A 15,638-nucleotide genomic window follows, 5' to 3' on the forward strand; every position below is an offset into this window, starting at 1 on the left:
TATGTGATAAGTTTACTTGGTCTGCTTCTTCGCAGTGCCGATAGAGGTGTTGTTGACCTGCAACAGGGAATCAGAGGACGTCGTCAAGCCACAAGGTGAGATTGAACGAACCTTCGTCGCAAAGCGCAGTGAACACAAGGACTCGTTGAGGTGTGTCGCAAGAGGAGACAGATTCAGGACCATCAACGTCTTCGAGTTGCCACTGAGCGAGTTTTGCAGCAGGTAGGTGAGCTGAACACGACACCATCAGCCTTCAGCCAATGCTACAGTTTAGTTCAGAAAGGATATGCACCTTGGAGTTCCTGTACGGAATATGCTTGTCGCTCTTCCCTTCGCCCTTTTCGCCGAGTGCCGCGATGACATCGCCCAACGCACTCAAGCTCTTGTTGATGCTCTGCGTCTCCCTGAGCCGGTCCTTGTCGCTCGCCGCACCACTCTTCTCCAACCGCTCGCTGCCCGCAAGATCGACAAGGTTCAAACTGCCCTCGCACGACTCGCCCGTCAGCGTGTTCTCACCGCGGATGCGGAGCGTGAATACTGAGTGCGAGCGGGAGGAGCGCTCGTTCATGAGCGTCGCCGCGACAGTGCGGCGGCCCTGCGCGAGTGAAAGCAGAGTGCGGACCTGGGAAGGGGAGGAGAGCGGGACGACGTTCACGTCGGTAACAGTGGTGCGTCCGGTCTTGGGATCGTGCTTGATCTCGTGCTTCTTCTTGTCGAACTCACCCTTACCGAGCAGGTCGTTGATCGTCTCGTTGTACTGTGAAGCAGTTAGCGAGTAGCAGTGAGAGAGAAAGACCCGGAAGATACTCACAATCTCAAGGAACTGGCCCTCCATCTTGTATTGCCAGCCTTTAGTCTTGAGCTCGTCAGCAACGCGGAAGACTTGCTCAACAGCACGTGGTATCATGCCGGCGGTTGTCTGGGTCTGCAGGAGACGTGAATTCCTCCTGCATGTTTCTGATAGAGCTGGCAACGTACCTGACCACCCTCCATGGTGAAAGACTTGCCGGACCCGGTCTGTCCGTATGCGAACACGCACACATTGTATCCATCCGTGCAGCTCTGTGCCAGCTGCGAAATCTCCTCAAACACCTCAGCTTGAGACGAATGTGGCTCGAAGACCTGCAATTTGTCAGCATATACGCGTGGAGCGGGACAGATGGAACCTGTACCTTGTCGAAGGTGAACTGCCACTCGTCCTTGCGCTCCTGGCCAGTGGCGCTCTCACTCGAAGCACGGACAACAATCTCTTTGTGATCGAGCTTGTCAGGGAATGCAATGAGAGCCATAGCATCGTCACGCAGACGCGCCTCCTCTTCGGGGTCTGGGCTACCCGTGCCATCTGAGATGTGCCCCGAAGAGACCGAGGAGACGAGTTTGTCGGATAGGATGTCGGATCGCAAGATTGGCCTGACGCGACAAAAGACGCGGATGTTGCCCTTCAGTTCCTGCACCATGTTATGCAGCTTGCGGCGGACAGTCTCGCCTTCCCTTGCCTCGCACTCTAGTTCGGCAATCCGCTTCTGCGCACGCTCCAGCTGGATCGATAGGTCGGCCTTTGTCCCAACGGTACGGTCATACTCCGTCTGGAACGCAGCCTTCTCAGCCTGCATTGCACCAATCTGAGCCGTGAGACTGAGCTGAGCAGTGGCCTGCTGGGCAATGGTGGCTTTGAGGCCCTTGACGGTTTCCCGCTCACGTTCGAGATCGCTCTGATACATGCGAAGGTCCTCGTTCAGCTCGCGGAGCTCCCGATCCTTCTTGCGGAGGTCGGCCTGGAGTTCGGAGATCTCGCGCTCATGGCGTTGACGGAGGGTATTGAGTTCGTCGGAGGCAATGAAGAGCTCCTTGCGCTGAGCGAGCTCTTGCGACTTTGCGTTCGTGAGTTCGCGGGAGAGTGCTTCATGTGATGCTTGAAGGTCAGAGCGTTTGGCGCGCTCCTGGGCGAGCTCCGCGTCGAGCCGGGCGGCGTCGGCGGCACGAGCAGCTTCAATACCAGAGATTTGTTGCTGGAGAACATCGAAGCGGTCGTCGTGTACGGCGGTGGCACGTGCACTACTCGACGTGGTCAGAATCACGCGAAACGGGAATAGCGATGGGACAAGGTAATGTGGTAGGAGATGGAATGCAGCAAGTAAGATCACTCACGTAGTGCGCGAAGCAGGTCTTGCGGGTGGTCTTACGGGTGCAGTCTTGGGTGGGGCACTTGTCGCCCTAGTAGTCCTCCTGGTCGCAGCCGTGGTGGTCGAGCTAGTCAATGCGGGTGCTCTCGGCTTCGTGAGAGGTGGCGGACCCTTCCCCAGCCTGTTCACATTCGCGTTCGGGGCGACCTTGGACGGCCGCAATGGTTGGTTCGTCCCTCCCTCCGCAATGGCAGCAAGTTTCCGCGGCTGGAGGTCCGCACCAATGTTCTCCTGAGCCTTCCTCTTAAGCGAGTTTGCTGTCGTTGATGTCGATCCGGAAGCCATGGATGGTCCTGCGCGGGTGGTGATGTTCGGTCCTAGTGGTTGTCCAGGTCGGTCGGGGGAGGAAGAGCGCAACCGTGGGAGACGAGACATAGCGCTCCGGCACGGGTGGTGGTTGGCGGAGGAGTTAGCGAGATCTGCTCACCGCCGGACGCGATGAGGTCGAGGATCAATTGCAAGTCAACCAAACCCCCTCAGGCGCTCGACAAGGCGACGCGTATGTCACGTGATCGTCGCGTTGTAACACCTTTGCACATCCGCCACAGGTGCCTTCGATGACCGGAGTACTATGCTATTATGTAGATCATGCAGTAGGGTGTACGTATATCTAGCGGAGCATCAGCGAACTACATAGCCACAGTCTGCAGTAGGGCCTTCTGCACGAACTCCCTCGCGTTCCCACCCGATTCCGTGAACTTCGACAGGAACATCTCGTCGCCTCGCGCTGAATGCTCGGTCAATATGTAGAAGTATGAATAGATTGCGCACAGCACACTCACAGACATGCAACGCCTTGGCGCTTTGCCACACGTCGAAGATCGACGCCGCCTCGTCCACCGTCAGCTGATCTGGGACAGCGAAGTTCTTCAGGCCCTTCGCATACTCCACCAGCTCCTTCTCGCGAGGAACATAAGGACCTGAAGGCTGTGCGGGCTCGAGGCCAAGGGCTTCAATGAGCTCCAAGGGCGCCCGGAAGGTGGTGTTTTGTGTGGAGAGGGCGCCAAGGACCGCGCCGCGTTTCTGTGAGACGGTCAGTAGGAGACTTCAGGCCACTCAAGGGTGAACTTACAAAGGCCTGCTTGCCACTGGCGAACTCAAGCAGCGTCCTCGGGAAGGACAAGTGATACGCCTTCACCTGCTTGTAGAATGGGTCACGGTAGAACGACATGTTGTACAGCGCCTGGAAGTCATCGATCGCAAGCAGCACCGGGAACCTGTCACGCGACAGCCCACGGTCAATGGGATAGCTCGCCAACCTGTTGGAAAGCACATACTTTGTCTGCTCCGCAAGCTCGGTGAGCAACATGCTGAGAACCGTGGGCGCGTGGTGAGAGAACTCCAGGCCCACGTTAATGAGCTCCGTAAGCGTGGATGTGCTGCCGATCGTCCGTTCCTCGAAGGGATACGACCCCTGGACCTTGATGCCCTTGATCAGCGCCTCATTCACGTCTGCGAACCGTTTAAGCAGCTGCTGTGCGAAAGCCGGTTGGCCGTAGGTCTGCGTGCGAGCATCGTAGACGTAGGACGTTGATGAATTCACGAGGTTGATTGCTGCAAGGAGGCGATGTAAGAGGGAGCCTACGACAGCACATAACCGCAGCTAACCTCGAGGGATGTACATGGTGATCCACTCCTTCTGTACGGCGTACTGCACTGCTTGCAGTAGCAAGTAGCTCTTCCCGCAGCCAGACTTGCCAGCTTGAAGGCATGTGTCAGAGGAAGATATGCGAGGACATTACTGAGACTCACTGAACACAAGCCTCGTTTGTGAGCTCGATGTACTTGCCGCCTTGTCAAGCGAATCCAATGCGTCAATCGTCACCTTCCGCACGACAGAGCACGGTTTCGCCAACAGCATGTACTTCGAGGGCGATCATCACTCAGAAATCCTAATGGACGAGGGTGGTGGCTACTCACGTCGACAAGCACGTTCACAGGCAAACCGTAGGCCTTCAGCGCCCTCGAGCCTTCAGAAGGGAATGCCATTGCCGTGTTTGCCTTCTCCGGTGTGAGAGTTTCCTGCACAAAAAGCGACAGTGAGCGGATGCGCGAGAGCTCCACAAACTCGCGACCTACCGGACGGAATATGGGCAGCTGCAGCGCGGCCCGTTGGTCACTTTGGAAGACCGGGTCCGTCAGGTTGTTTGCCGGCATTGGGCGGAAAAGCTATAATGAAAGAACATTCATGAGTCTTGTCGCACCCTGGTATCTTGCATAACGTCACGAGGCGTGTCGCCATGTCCGACTGGAAGGGGTACAGGTGCACTCTGCGTTGCAACGACTCGCGCTTCGAGGCGTACAAGCAATTTCCTGTCGCTATCTCACCCACGACCTGGTACAAGGCGACGCGCTGTGGCTGCATGCAAGATTTCTCTACCGAAGAACATGTACTCACCCCAGGGTCCCGCGCCGCCCGCTTCGCCTTCTCGTTGTTCGCATTCGGGCGGAATTTGGCTGCGCGTCCACGTCTCAGTACATACTTCCAGTACTTCTCCTTTTTGGAGACACCCACATGCCACCTTCTTCGCGGGCTTGGCTGGCGCAGCGTACCCTCTTGACTGGATGGCAATAGCACTAGTGACAGCAGGACTTGTTCCCGGGTGGGATGCAGACCGCCCGACTCGAAAAGCTGCTGCCAGAGACATAATTCCTGTCAAATCCTTCCTCGACCCCAGTCCAGCAGCACGAAGAGCAGAGCAGGAGGCGGCGAGACCAGCCCAAGACTAGTGAGTTGTTGGCGAAGGGTCCAAGACTGGGCGTCTACCAATTTCCGAGCATAGGCGCTCGGGGCTCTACCAAATTTGGTACAACATGGCTTACATAATTGAGAAGGCGGCAGGAGAAGGGAATGGTCTAACGTCCAAACTACCATCTCCTTTCGTCTCCCGCTCAGCTCGCACTTGTTACAATGGGTCGTCTTCGCCGTTCTCGGACACACCATGCTCAACGAGACGTACACCGTGCAGCACGGACAAGGGTGAGCAGAACAGCGCAGTAGGAAAAGCGCAAAAAGTTCATGGAGGTGCGGCTTTACAGGCGCGGACGCGCGACTTGGATCAGATACAACTCATTGATCTGGATCCCAAGGTACGTGATGTCTCTGAGTATATGGGATTACCTTTAACACGCCTCGCTATAGAATCGTGCAGCCCTTGAAGCGCAGCCATTAGACTATGAAAAGCCTGGACTTGCACAGCATTATTGTGTCGAGTGTGCAAAGTGAGTTATTTTCACTGTTTTCCATGTGTTCTGGGTCAAGGGCCTCCGCGCGTCGCAAGCCGAGGTCCAGGAGGGAGTGGCGTTAGCGTTGCATGCCGGTTTCGGAGCACTTCGTTCCTGCGGCCACAGTACAGATGCCCAGAGATCGGCGATCTAGTGTGCAAGATGCGCAAGGGGCGAAAACGTCCTTGTGCCATGGTTCAATGTGACGTGCAGGGGGGCCTGTTCCTGTATCACAGAAGTTCTGTCTGGTACTGAATACACTCCTCACAGATACTTCGAAACTGATCACGCGCTGCGAACGCATTGGCGGAGCAAAGTGCACAAACGGCGCTGCAAGCAACTGAAGGAGCCTGCGTATACGATCGAGGAATCAGAACGTGCTGCAGGACTCGGCAGGGAAGGAAAACGTCCTACAAATATGGACACGAGCACACCTATGGAGCAGAGCGCATGAGGAAGGCGCGAGGCTCTGGGGCATGTGTTGGGCTAGACGTTGCTGCGCTGTTCGTCTTGGGTGCGATTAAGTTATTGGCTTTGCTGTACTATCATGATTCACTTTGCAATGAAAGGCCGACGGATTCATGACATGACGAGGATGTGTGGTATACTCGTTTGAGGACGAAGTCCTGATGACCGAACTGCCCGGTGAGCCTCAACCGACATCCCCCTGAAGCGACAGAACCGTTTCCCCGGGACACATGTTGGGTTCAGGGCCTGCGCAAGCATGAGCTTACGAAGACAACGTATTACATGCATCGCCCTAAACCAGGGGCACGATGGTAGATCCAAGAGGCAGGGTACGTTCCCAACCCTCCCGATGGGAAGCTAAGACTAGTGTCTGCACAGTGGATGTGATGGTCGACGGAAGGCGCCATGAGAATGATCGCATACCAAGCCACCGTACGTCTGAAGCCTCGGGACATGGGCGAGGAAGCATGATCTCCGCATTCACAATGCTCCCCTTGCGGCGTCCTCCCACATTCTACACGCCATGGATTGTTCACTGGTTGCAGCCGCTCCATCACGTTGAGTAATTCATTGGCACTTTTTGGGCGCTTTACGGAGCATTGAACAAGGTGAGTTCAAAATAGCAGGTCATTGACGGGCCTCCGTTACGGCACAAACTGCTATATACCATATCAATAATATATCACACAGGAAGCGAATAACATACATCAACAGCGAGGGTGGCAAGACACAAAACATACGACCACTAATAGAGACCGTGATAGCATAAGCAAAACAACGTACAAGCCGTCCTTGGTTTTGACTTCTTCTCCAGCCCACGTCCCTACATGGCTGGTCCGTGGTCTGCCTTGAGACCACGTCAGTCTCACGTCGACCGAGTCCAACCCGACAATCCCTCTTCCCCGTTCCTCCTCCGCACCATCAGTACTCCGCGTTGTACGCATCCTCTGCCGCCCGCATCACCGCACCCATCCTCTTCCAAACCAGGTCGTCGATGCGGAAACCCTGAGCGTGGAGCCTCCTGAGGGCGCCGCAAGCCCAGCTCTGGTAGTTCCACGACGGCTCGCGGTTCACGATCTCTGCCCGCCCCAACTGCCGCTCCAGCTCTTCCAGCTGCATCCTGTCCACCGATCCTACCCGTGCGCAGCCCCGATACTTCGACCCAGAGCGATACGCAACGTTGCGGAACAGTTGAAAGACCCATCCTTTCGCGGTGCACCCAGTCACGAAGTAGGCGTTGCCGACAGGTTCGCCTTGCTTGTCGAAGCCCGTGTGTACGATGATGTGCCAGCCGTAGGGGAGGACACCGCGGGAGCTGTGACCGACGTAGTATTGTGCGACGTAGATGGGTAAGGTGGGCATGGCGATTGTGGTGGTTTGGGATGGCGTATGTTCGAGCTCGGTCACGATGTAGTCTGATCAAGCCCAAGGTAGCAGGGAGAGGAGACGACAATCAATCCGGTAGGTCCTAGACACTTTTCGCCGCGATGGGAAAGAGGGTGTCACTCACCTGATGGTGGTTTGCTGTCAACCCAGAACAGAAGCAGGCACTTCGACGCGGCGGACGGAGGGGGTAAGAATCTGAACGAAGGCAACGGTAATTCAGTTCCTAAGAGGGTCCAGGTGAGTCCGCCGGTCGTTATATATGTTCTCCCCAGCGTAACTCAGGGTCTTCGACAATGCAGCGCGCTGGGCTTCAAGTTTTCGGATGCGCCTTCCCAACACGAGGCGCAGCCGCGGAAGGCACGCCTGCTGGGCCTTGCCGTGGCGTCTTCACACAGTCTCCCGGTTACTACCCACTTCGCAGCCACCCATCCCAGTACGGTCTCCGAGTCGCAGATGGTCAGATTTCGCCTCAGGCTTTGATGCGGATCGTATACCCTACGCTTTCGAAAGTTCGACAACCAATCAGCTGCTCCCACCTACCCAATTTCCATCTTCAGGAACTCCAGCTCCATCCATACGCGATCGTTTGCCATACCTAACCGCCGGCAACGCATTGTGGTTAGGCCCATAGCGACGATGGGAGGTCTCCCCCTCATCTCGGAGACCTTTCTGACGATTGCTGCAGACGCTAGGTCTATGGGGCCACTCTACAATCACGGACAAAGAAGAGAAGACAGCTCATGGAATGAAGCACTTCGCCTTCGCAGACACATCAACGAGGCGCTCTTCCGATATCGGCTCACGGTCTCAATCTCCGCTATTATGCGCTCCCCATGTATGTCAGCACCTCATCGCTTTTCGACAGGCCTGGACCATCTGTCGTTCGCTTGCAATTCCGAGACGCATCCCGGCTCATAATCATGGGCGACATGGAGGTTGCGGGTCATATTCAGGCGCACATCACAGTGTACAGAGTCCGAGCTTACCTCGATCGTAGGGACGCCCGACATAGCTGCCACGCATGTGGGTTTTTTTGTCGGATTAGTTGGCTGACCTCTCGCCCACGTGCCTCTATTATACCACCCTGCTCGTCCCCAAGCCACACGACTCATTGGTCTCTTCAGCTCTGTATCGCTTTGCTTACGGGTATTTCGAATGCACACTGTGCCTTGGATCGCTGGTTTTGGCACAACACCCAACGACCTCCACATGGTGGTTAAAGCCACGAATTATGCACTAAGGACGCATGTCATCTTTCATCTTTGGTATGAATCGTTGTGGGCTGCTTGGATCCTTGAGGCTTTTCGGAGATATTAATTTAGCCGCAACGCTTGTCTGGATACACACTGGTCGGACGACTTGGCTCAGGCCGCCTAGCACTTATCCAGCGGGCGAATTCTCCGTCCGGGACACGACAACACCTGGCACTTGTGACAGTTCCGCGAGCACGGATTTTGATCAGTTCCGTCCACGGCGGTTTCAGCATACGAGGGTGCAAAGCTTGCGTCCGGACGTGGGAAGGAGCGATGTCTCGCGACATTCATGCATCGAGTCCACAGATACTCGGCGCCATCAGCCGCGACCATCCAGCAGAAGCGCAGGTTACGGTGAGCCGGCTCAGATCTTCCGGACGAGCGTCGCCGCTGTGGGTGGTCGAGGGGCAGAGGGAAGTCAAGACGCAAAGTCGACACTCTGCGGATGGCGCACCTTTGCCCTTCCCGTTCCCGCGCCACCCTGCCATTCGATTGTCTCTCTGTGTCCTTACACCCTGGCTTATGCAAAGACGTAAGAGTGACGGCGTCCCTGCCAGAAGAACCGCTCATCTCATGAACTCTCCTTGAGTTGGTATGCCTTGTGACCTAAAGTACGCACACTACCCACGACCCTAGACTTCCTGTGTCTACAGTAAAGCGGGATTCTTTGAGGGTCTTCTGCCGTCTGCCATCGTCCAATCTCTGCATCCCCAAGACACCGACGTATTGCGAGCTTCAAGCCCTCTTGTCCTACGCCGACGAGGCCGGTATATGAATTCAGTAATCCATCCATTCCAGGGCGGGTATAATCTGCAAACTCCAGTGTGCACACCGCAGACTCTTCTCGAAGCCCCGGGGTCAGAAGCTCACCAACATGCCGTATCGCTGATCTCCAGGCCGACCGAGAAAACCTCACCCCGCGGGATCCGCAGTTGCGGCGATATGACATCCGTAGGCTTCACTGACAAGCACTGACAGGCTTCCTCTCGCAACCCACTGCCCTCAAACGTGGCTCTGCGGCGATTCGCGAAGACGCAGTTGCTGCAGCGGGTGCAAGATATCCCAGATTGTCGAAAGGGCTCTCATCTGGTACTTATGTATACTGGTCAGTCGGAGACGAGCGGGGATACGCGGACCTGCGGACCGTCGGGCACATACTTACGCGTGTACGATGAGGTACGATGGCCCGCGAATCACAGCCCCTAAGTGCACCTCCATAACGGTACCTATGGCGAGTCTCCCGCGATCCTATGGTGTGGTGGGCTCACCGCTAGCAGTTGATGATTGGACTCCATCGTCCGGGTCATAGTCTCGGAGATCTCAACAAGACCAAAAGGAGCAACGTTTGCCCATGCTTTGATATGAGCGATGCTTCGCTCGCCGTGCGTCGGAGAGAGAACGGCTCCCGGATCAGGACAACTTGAAGGGACGCCGAAGGACGGGAGACTCGGGGAGAGGGTATGGCCAGCTCGCGCTCTGAAGAGATAATGGTGGTTGACTCCGAATATTGGAAGTGTTGAGTCTCGATTATTTTCCCTTGCATGACATCCATCTCCTATGTCGCGTTTGCGAACCCTGTGCGAACCGACATGGGTTCCGTACGGAAATGTGGAGGTTCGGCCGAGTACCCAGATGCGCTCGGAGTACGGTGTGGGTCATGTGTATTGTCCTCGAAGGGGAGGGTCCTGGTATCTCCCACCGTCCGCCCCCAGCGCTAAACTTTCTTCGTCATTCGTTACCGTATCCAAATTGCGCGTTCAGAATATCCTGCTCGGCAAGTAGACGATGGCCGCGCATCGAGGCGGGATCCACTCAACTTGCGCGGTTACACTGCGCTCTGGTCCAGTAAGTACCGCTATCCACCTCCTGCTCCGGACTGAAACCGGTTCTAGTTGATTATGGCGTCCGAGTCGAAGGCACAATATGCCGTGGGTCTCCGAGTGACGAGAACAGGTTTACGAGGCGCTGGGATGATGATGAGTGGATAGCGCGATGCATAAATACCCACACTCGCAGAGAGGTGGCAAGAGCATCGACGTAGCATCGACGTAGCCTCCGTCTATACTACCACCACCTCGCAACAATAATGCCTGAACTCTGCGACAACTGCTTCCAGGGTATGCTATCTCCGTGTAGATCTGGCAATGGACCCCGGCCTGACACTGCATCCACCATCTAGGTGTCCGCCACGAAGGCCAGCCCGAGGGTTAGTATCGATTACCAATCGCCATGTTCAAATGATCTTGGAGATGATCTGCTGCTAACCATCCCACCTTCCAGGCAAGATCGAGAAGATCGGAGGTGTCGAATGCTATGTGGCCACGCCCACCGGCGACTACCCCAAGGACAAGGTTGTCCTCTTCCTCACCGACGTCTTCGGCATCCCGCTCAACAACAACAAGGTATCTCAGTGCGATTTCCTTGGCCTTGGAATACGCTTACCGCTCTCCGTATAGTTGCTTGCCGACGACTTTGCGCGGAACGGCTACCGGACCGTCATGCCCGATCTCTTCCAGGGCGAGGCACTCCCCGAGGACGTGTTTACCCGCACCGACTTCGACCGCGAGGCTTGGATATCCCGTCACGGTCCCACCAGCTGGGTGTCTGTGGTCGATGACACCGTCGCCGCGCTCCAGGCGGAGGGTGTGACTTGGATCGCGACAACGGGATACTGCTTCGGAGCGCCACCCGCTTGGCACCTCGCGCTCAAGGGCGTCAGCAAGGTCACCGTCGTTTCCCACCCGTCACGCCTGCGTATCCCTGAGGACCTCGAGGTATGATCTGTTCATATTATCCGTTCGAGGACAGGGCTGATAGATCCCCAGGAATACCGCGACAAGGCCAAGGCGCCTCTGCTGATCAACAGCTGTGAGACCGACTCGCAGTTCCCGCCCGAGGCGCAGAAGGTTGCAGACGAGATCCTTGGTGGTGGGAAGTTTGCGCCGGGATATGAGCGTACTTACTGGGACGGTTGCACCCACGGTTTCGCTGTGCGCGGAGACTTAGTAAGTCTTCGAATCGTGTCTGCGTTCATGTCCTCCTTGGGTCGCTGACTGCGAGCATGCAGAGTAACCCCAAGGTTAAGGCCGGTAAGGAGGGGGCGTTCGAAGCGACCGTGAAGTTCTACAACAAGTACAAGGATCTGTAGAAGTGAACTTGCACCTGATACCTGTGTACGATAGTGGTCAGTCGGAGAAAGCACAAATGCAACAGCTGTCCTACATACCTGCGGTCCAGCTCGAAACGTTACAGCAGCAGGTGGGAAACGTGTTGAGGAATGATCAATGAGTCCAACACGATGATGGCGCATGATAGCGGGAGGGACAAGGGGAAAACTTGTGCATCGAGACGATGTTGTACAGCATGGACAGCATGGTGAACCATTGTATGCAGTACCAAGACGACATGCGTGTGAGATGACTAGCTATGCGACTCGCAGCAGAATGCGGAGGGTATAGGCAAAGAAGAGAGCGAATAGAGTACAAGAGGAGACAACAAGGACATTAGCATGGTCTCCGCCCTGTACAGAACGTATGTACACGCTGGGGGACGGGATATCATTAAACGACAGGAAGTAAGGCGACTAAGCGGGATGGGAGTAGGGATTAGTTCTGGACATAAATGCGTGGTGTATATGTACTGGGGATAAGACAAGGGCTCGCTCGTCTTCGCCGTGCCGTACGCATACCATTACCATCAGTCGGAATCAGAACCGTTGAAGAAAGAGTCGTCCCCGCTGACGTCGGTGCTCTCCGACATGAGCTGCGACTCTCCGATATGCAACGTACCACCCGCCCGCGCACTGCGCGCGAGTAGATCCTCCCACTTGTCGGCCTTCTCCTTCTCCGTGAGCCTCTGCCGCGGACTGTCAAGTTCGCGGAATGTGAGCGGGGAGCGCTTCGACACCGCAGATGATGGCGAGTTTGACTGCGAAAGCGCTGATCCAGGGGAATTTGAATGCGGGGACAAGCCCGACGCCGGGGAATTTGAGGAGCCGGTCGAGACCTGCTTCGCAGTGGATGCGTAGCTCATCGCGCCAATGGAGGGACGTCTGATGAGATCTATATCCACGCGAACTTGCGGAGGACTATGTCGTGTGGCGAGAGATTGTGCGGTCGTCGCAGACACGGACTGCGAGCGGGCAGGGACTTCGACGTTGGTTGGAGGGAGCGCGCGACGTGAACTGCGCTTCGGTCGCGGTGGGGGCTCCTTCATCCCGAACTCCGTTAAGGGAGGCGGGCCAGCGGGCTGAGGGGGCATCAGGTTATTGATGGTATCTTCTACATTGAACGTCGGTGCGAGTGGCGAAGTGGCGGATCCAGTGGTGGCCGCTCGGCGGGGAGGAGGAAGAGGAAGGGAAGGGGTGGATCGATCCTCAGGAGACGATCCGTCTTTGGTGGATAATACCGTATCCGCAGGAGCAGTATGCGAGCGAGCGGGTGTGCGGGGAGTCTTCGAATGCGAGCTTTTCGACTGTGATGTTGAAACGTCTTCCCGCGACTTTGTCATGCGGGAAAGTTCGCTAGGCGGGACGATGTACCGTCCGACATTCTTCGGCACGGGAGGAATCTCCTCACCCATTGATGAGATAGAAGAGTGAGTAGAGGGCGTGCGGTGGTCCTTGGAGAAGCCAGATAATGCCAAGTCTGACGAACCAGGTGACGAGGAACGTGTCGCCGTACTTGGACGATGCCCCGATATGCTCGCACGACTCTTGGTCGTGTTCCCTGTTGAAGGTCTGCCGACGGTACCGGTACTCGTGCTGGGTCGAGAAGAGCCTCCTGAGGAGGCCTTAGAGGGAGCCGACAGGCTAGGCCGCACACCAGACATAGACGCCCGAGACTGCATGAACTTGCGGAGGAGCACGCCGTTCTCGCTCACTTCATGGCCCTGCGCGTCTCTGCTCGTTGTGATGTCCATGGTGGTCCGGCCAGGCGCTGGGGATATGTACTGCGGGAGAGCAGGCACAGGAGGGGGTGCTGGGTCGTGTTGGTACTTCTCGCGGAGACCGCCGGTGCTAATGCGCTTCATGAGCTTCCACCACTTGCCTCCTGGCGACATCTCATCTTCGCGATCCTTGCCCTTGAGTCTGGACGAACGGGACGCGCGACCGTCCTCCTGAGGTGAAGGGCTGCCCTTGTTCGCAGGGCTGAACTTCGTGGTAGGTGAATCTCTCGGGCTGTTCCTGCCATCCAGAGACGTATCCAGGGTTATGGGTTTGCGATGGACCTTCATCTGCGCATTAGAAGGGCTGCTTCGGCCGTACGTGCCGTCAAAGACGTCGGCATGCCTGTGTTCCTCCCTAACCTCCCTAGAAAGCTCGCCAAGGTCTCGATGATCCCTCTCACGTCGTATGGAGCCCGTGACCCGCTTGAACGGACCAGACACTTTCCGCGACAAGCTCCGCGTACCAACCGGTTTGCCGTTAAGCGGAGCGTGGGCACGCGGGTCGTAATGCCAGTCTTGGTCCTCAGGACTGCCGACAGCAACCAACCGGCCGGATGAGCTACCGAAAACCGTGTAGTACGGACCGCTGCCTTCCTCATTTTCTTCGTCCTCCAAGTCTAGGTTAGACGGCGGGTTGGGAGCAGAAGCAGCGAGAGGCGTGGATGGCGGTTGGTATGCGTCGTTGAAGGCAGCAGTCTCTGCTAGCTCTTCCCGCCGTTGCTCCTGCTGCTTGTACGCGAGAGCAACCGCACCTGCAGGTGTCAACCCCGAGGCAACCTGGGGGCTCCTGGGAGGCTTCGGCGACGTTACCTTCGTTCGAGGGGATGTGCTAGGTCGCGGTGCAGATGTAGAGGGGGAATTCGTAGGGCGGGTCGAGTAGTAGGCGGAAAACGGCATATCATCACGGAGATAGGCCTGCTGATGTCTCGTGGACAGAGATCGACTCGGTGGGAGCGAATCATCCGTCGCAGCGCGCGCATGTGTGACAGCAGCGCTGGGGGTACTTGGGTTTGAGCGCGCACTTGTCCGACGACGTAACACATTACGTGGTTTGCCGGGCTGCCCATCCCCAATGGCAGGCCTGCGCTCGGGAGAAGACGCATGGCCTGGGCGGGAGCCCGACGATGAACGGGTTCCGGGCGGTGACGGACGGGGAGCGGACGACGAGCGTAACCCGGTCGTGTTCACATGCAGAGACATCTTTTCCCGGGATGCGGTGGCACTCCTGGAGAGAGGAGGATGAGAGAACATTCTGCTGGACGATGCGTCCAAGGAGCGTTCAGAGTCGGAAAGGAGGGAGACCGAGCCAGAGGGCGTTTGCCTCGCAGGCTTGCTCATAAGCCGCTTGATGTCCAAGTGACCACTGGCATCGCGATCGGATGACATGCCAGACGACTTGTGCGAACTAGAGGCGGTGAAAGAGCGCGAGGGATGGAGCGTGCGCGACGGGGAGGGGATGGGACTCGGGGTATGCCGCGACTGCATACGTGAGCTAGATGGAAAAGCGAGCGACGACGGGAGTTCGAAGTCTCCAGCATCTGAGAGCCACGACGTCTGTGGCAGCGAGGCGGACTCGAGCAGCCCACGGGTGGAGGACGTGCCAAGATTGGATTTCGGGGGGAGATAGGACGCGGTTTTGCTGGCCATATGCAGTCTCGTAGTGTCCATGGGGTAAACCTGCTTTGCAGGCCGGGCAAGGTCGTACTGTGCCGACATGCTGCCACGCACACGACGAAGGGGGAGGAGAGGGCACGGTAAACAACTATAGAGGCCATGCCGCGCGACATAGCGGACGCAGAGATTGCACTCACTTTTGAAATGGTACCAAACGTCACGGGCAATATGCAGGAGTCGTCGAAACAGGTGTAGCACGGCTAATTAAGCCTGCGGAAAGTGTGAGAGCTGCGGGACGTGGCCGAGGGAAGGGAGAATCACCAACATAATTGCAACGAAAATGAAAGGCGGCCCAACGAGGTCGAGAACACGAAGACTGAAGCGGGTATGCAGCAAGGCGTGTCGTCGAAAATCAGCACGTGGAGGGTAGGGATGGCAATGGACGAGGCGAGCGCGTCGAGATGGTATTTCCGTCACGAGGCAGGAACGACAGCGAGCAGCGGATAGATAACAGCAAGGACAGAATGCAAACAGCGAGAAAGGACCGTCGGGGTCAGAGAGC

General features: G+C 56.8%; 6 protein-coding genes across 6 annotated transcripts; 2 read left to right on the forward strand and 4 right to left on the reverse strand.

The window, feature by feature from the left end:
• Nucleotides 1-12: 12 nt before the first annotated feature.
• Nucleotides 13-2,468, reverse strand: L226DRAFT_460614 (kinesin-domain-containing protein; the record flags this gene model as incomplete). Its single annotated transcript, XM_067675602.1, has 7 exons — nt 13-57; nt 112-231; nt 293-757; nt 812-925; nt 979-1,122; nt 1,173-2,058; nt 2,149-2,468. The coding sequence occupies 7 exons, from the start codon at nt 2,466-2,468 to the stop codon at nt 13-15; spliced, it is 2,094 nt and encodes a 697-aa protein (XP_067536801.1).
• Nucleotides 2,469-2,688: 220 nt separating this feature from the next.
• On the reverse strand, nt 2,689-4,924 carry L226DRAFT_533343 (mitochondrial 37S ribosomal protein mS29). The gene is made up of 10 exons (XM_067680437.1): nt 4,699-4,924; nt 4,582-4,640; nt 4,263-4,352; nt 4,104-4,205; nt 3,936-4,047; nt 3,792-3,884; nt 3,461-3,737; nt 3,256-3,400; nt 2,966-3,206; nt 2,689-2,910 (listed from the first exon to the last, which is right to left on the reverse strand). The coding sequence occupies exons 1-10, from the start codon at nt 4,829-4,831 to the stop codon at nt 2,813-2,815; spliced, it is 1,350 nt and encodes a 449-aa protein (XP_067536802.1). The 5' UTR covers nt 4,832-4,924; the 3' UTR covers nt 2,689-2,812.
• Nucleotides 4,925-5,066: 142 nt separating this feature from the next.
• On the forward strand, nt 5,067-5,998 carry L226DRAFT_533344 (uncharacterized protein). Its single transcript, XM_067680438.1, has 4 exons — nt 5,067-5,163; nt 5,223-5,273; nt 5,326-5,405; nt 5,679-5,998. The coding sequence occupies exons 1-4, from the start codon at nt 5,095-5,097 to the stop codon at nt 5,860-5,862; spliced, it is 384 nt and encodes a 127-aa protein (XP_067536803.1). The 5' UTR covers nt 5,067-5,094; the 3' UTR covers nt 5,863-5,998.
• Nucleotides 5,999-6,563: 565 nt separating this feature from the next.
• Nucleotides 6,564-7,303, reverse strand: L226DRAFT_533347 (uncharacterized protein). The gene has a single exon (XM_067680439.1). The coding sequence runs from the start codon at nt 7,236-7,238 to the stop codon at nt 6,798-6,800; it is 441 nt and encodes a 146-aa protein (XP_067536804.1). The 5' UTR covers nt 7,239-7,303; the 3' UTR covers nt 6,564-6,797.
• Nucleotides 7,304-10,311: 3,008 nt separating this feature from the next.
• On the forward strand, nt 10,312-11,937 carry L226DRAFT_370557 (alpha/beta-hydrolase). The gene is made up of 7 exons (XM_067674301.1): nt 10,312-10,360; nt 10,408-10,632; nt 10,695-10,721; nt 10,796-10,917; nt 10,972-11,289; nt 11,341-11,520; nt 11,583-11,937. Exons 2-7 carry the CDS (start codon nt 10,602-10,604, stop codon nt 11,661-11,663), a joined length of 759 nt encoding a protein of 252 aa, XP_067536805.1. The 5' UTR covers nt 10,312-10,360; nt 10,408-10,601; the 3' UTR covers nt 11,664-11,937.
• On the reverse strand, nt 11,898-15,210 carry L226DRAFT_370651 (uncharacterized protein). Its single transcript, XM_067674302.1, has one exon. It carries the CDS (start codon nt 15,176-15,178, stop codon nt 12,212-12,214), a length of 2,967 nt encoding a protein of 988 aa, XP_067536806.1. The 5' UTR covers nt 15,179-15,210; the 3' UTR covers nt 11,898-12,211.
• Nucleotides 15,211-15,638: the final 428 nt, after the last annotated feature.

The sequence above is a fragment of the Lentinus tigrinus genome (assembly GCF_003813185.1).
Source record: "Lentinus tigrinus ALCF2SS1-7 unplaced genomic scaffold L226scaffold_8, whole genome shotgun sequence".
Classification (NCBI taxonomy): domain Eukaryota; kingdom Fungi; phylum Basidiomycota; class Agaricomycetes; order Polyporales; family Polyporaceae; genus Lentinus; species Lentinus tigrinus.

What these genes read in the sequence shown, in the direction of transcription:
- L226DRAFT_533344 (XM_067680438.1), top strand. Translation starts at nt 5,095, where the DNA reads ATGGGTCGTCTTCGCCGTTCTCGGACACACCATGCTCAACGAGACGTA. An exon ending in ACCGTGCAGCACGGACAAGG is followed by an intron (nt 5,164 to 5,222) that starts GTGAGCAGAACA and finishes GCGGCTTTACAG; the next exon opens with GCGCGGACGCGCGACTTGGA. An exon ending in TATTGTGTCGAGTGTGCAAA is followed by an intron (nt 5,406 to 5,678) that starts GTGAGTTATTTT and finishes CACTCCTCACAG; the next exon opens with ATACTTCGAAACTGATCACG.
- L226DRAFT_370651 (XM_067674302.1), bottom strand. Translation starts at nt 15,178, where the DNA reads ATGTCGGCACAGTACGACCTTGCCCGGCCTGCAAAGCAGGTTTACCCC.
- L226DRAFT_533347 (XM_067680439.1), bottom strand. Translation starts at nt 7,238, where the DNA reads ATGCCCACCTTACCCATCTACGTCGCACAATACTACGTCGGTCACAGC.
- L226DRAFT_370557 (XM_067674301.1), top strand. Translation starts at nt 10,602, where the DNA reads ATGCCTGAACTCTGCGACAACTGCTTCCAGG. An exon ending in GTATCCCTGAGGACCTCGAG is followed by an intron (nt 11,290 to 11,340) that starts GTATGATCTGTT and finishes ATAGATCCCCAG; the next exon opens with GAATACCGCGACAAGGCCAA. An exon ending in TCGCTGTGCGCGGAGACTTA is followed by an intron (nt 11,521 to 11,582) that starts GTAAGTCTTCGA and finishes GCGAGCATGCAG; the next exon opens with AGTAACCCCAAGGTTAAGGC.
- L226DRAFT_533343 (XM_067680437.1), bottom strand. Translation starts at nt 4,831, where the DNA reads ATGTCTCTGGCAGCAGCTTTTCGAGTCGGGCGGTCTGCATCCCACCCG. An exon ending in GAGCTTGCGGAGCAGACAAA is followed by an intron (nt 3,401 to 3,460) that starts GTATGTGCTTTC and finishes GTCGCGTGACAG; the next exon opens with GTTCCCGGTGCTGCTTGCGA. An exon ending in CCAGTGGCAAGCAGGCCTTT is followed by an intron (nt 3,207 to 3,255) that starts GTAAGTTCACCC and finishes ACCGTCTCACAG; the next exon opens with AAACGCGGCGCGGTCCTTGG.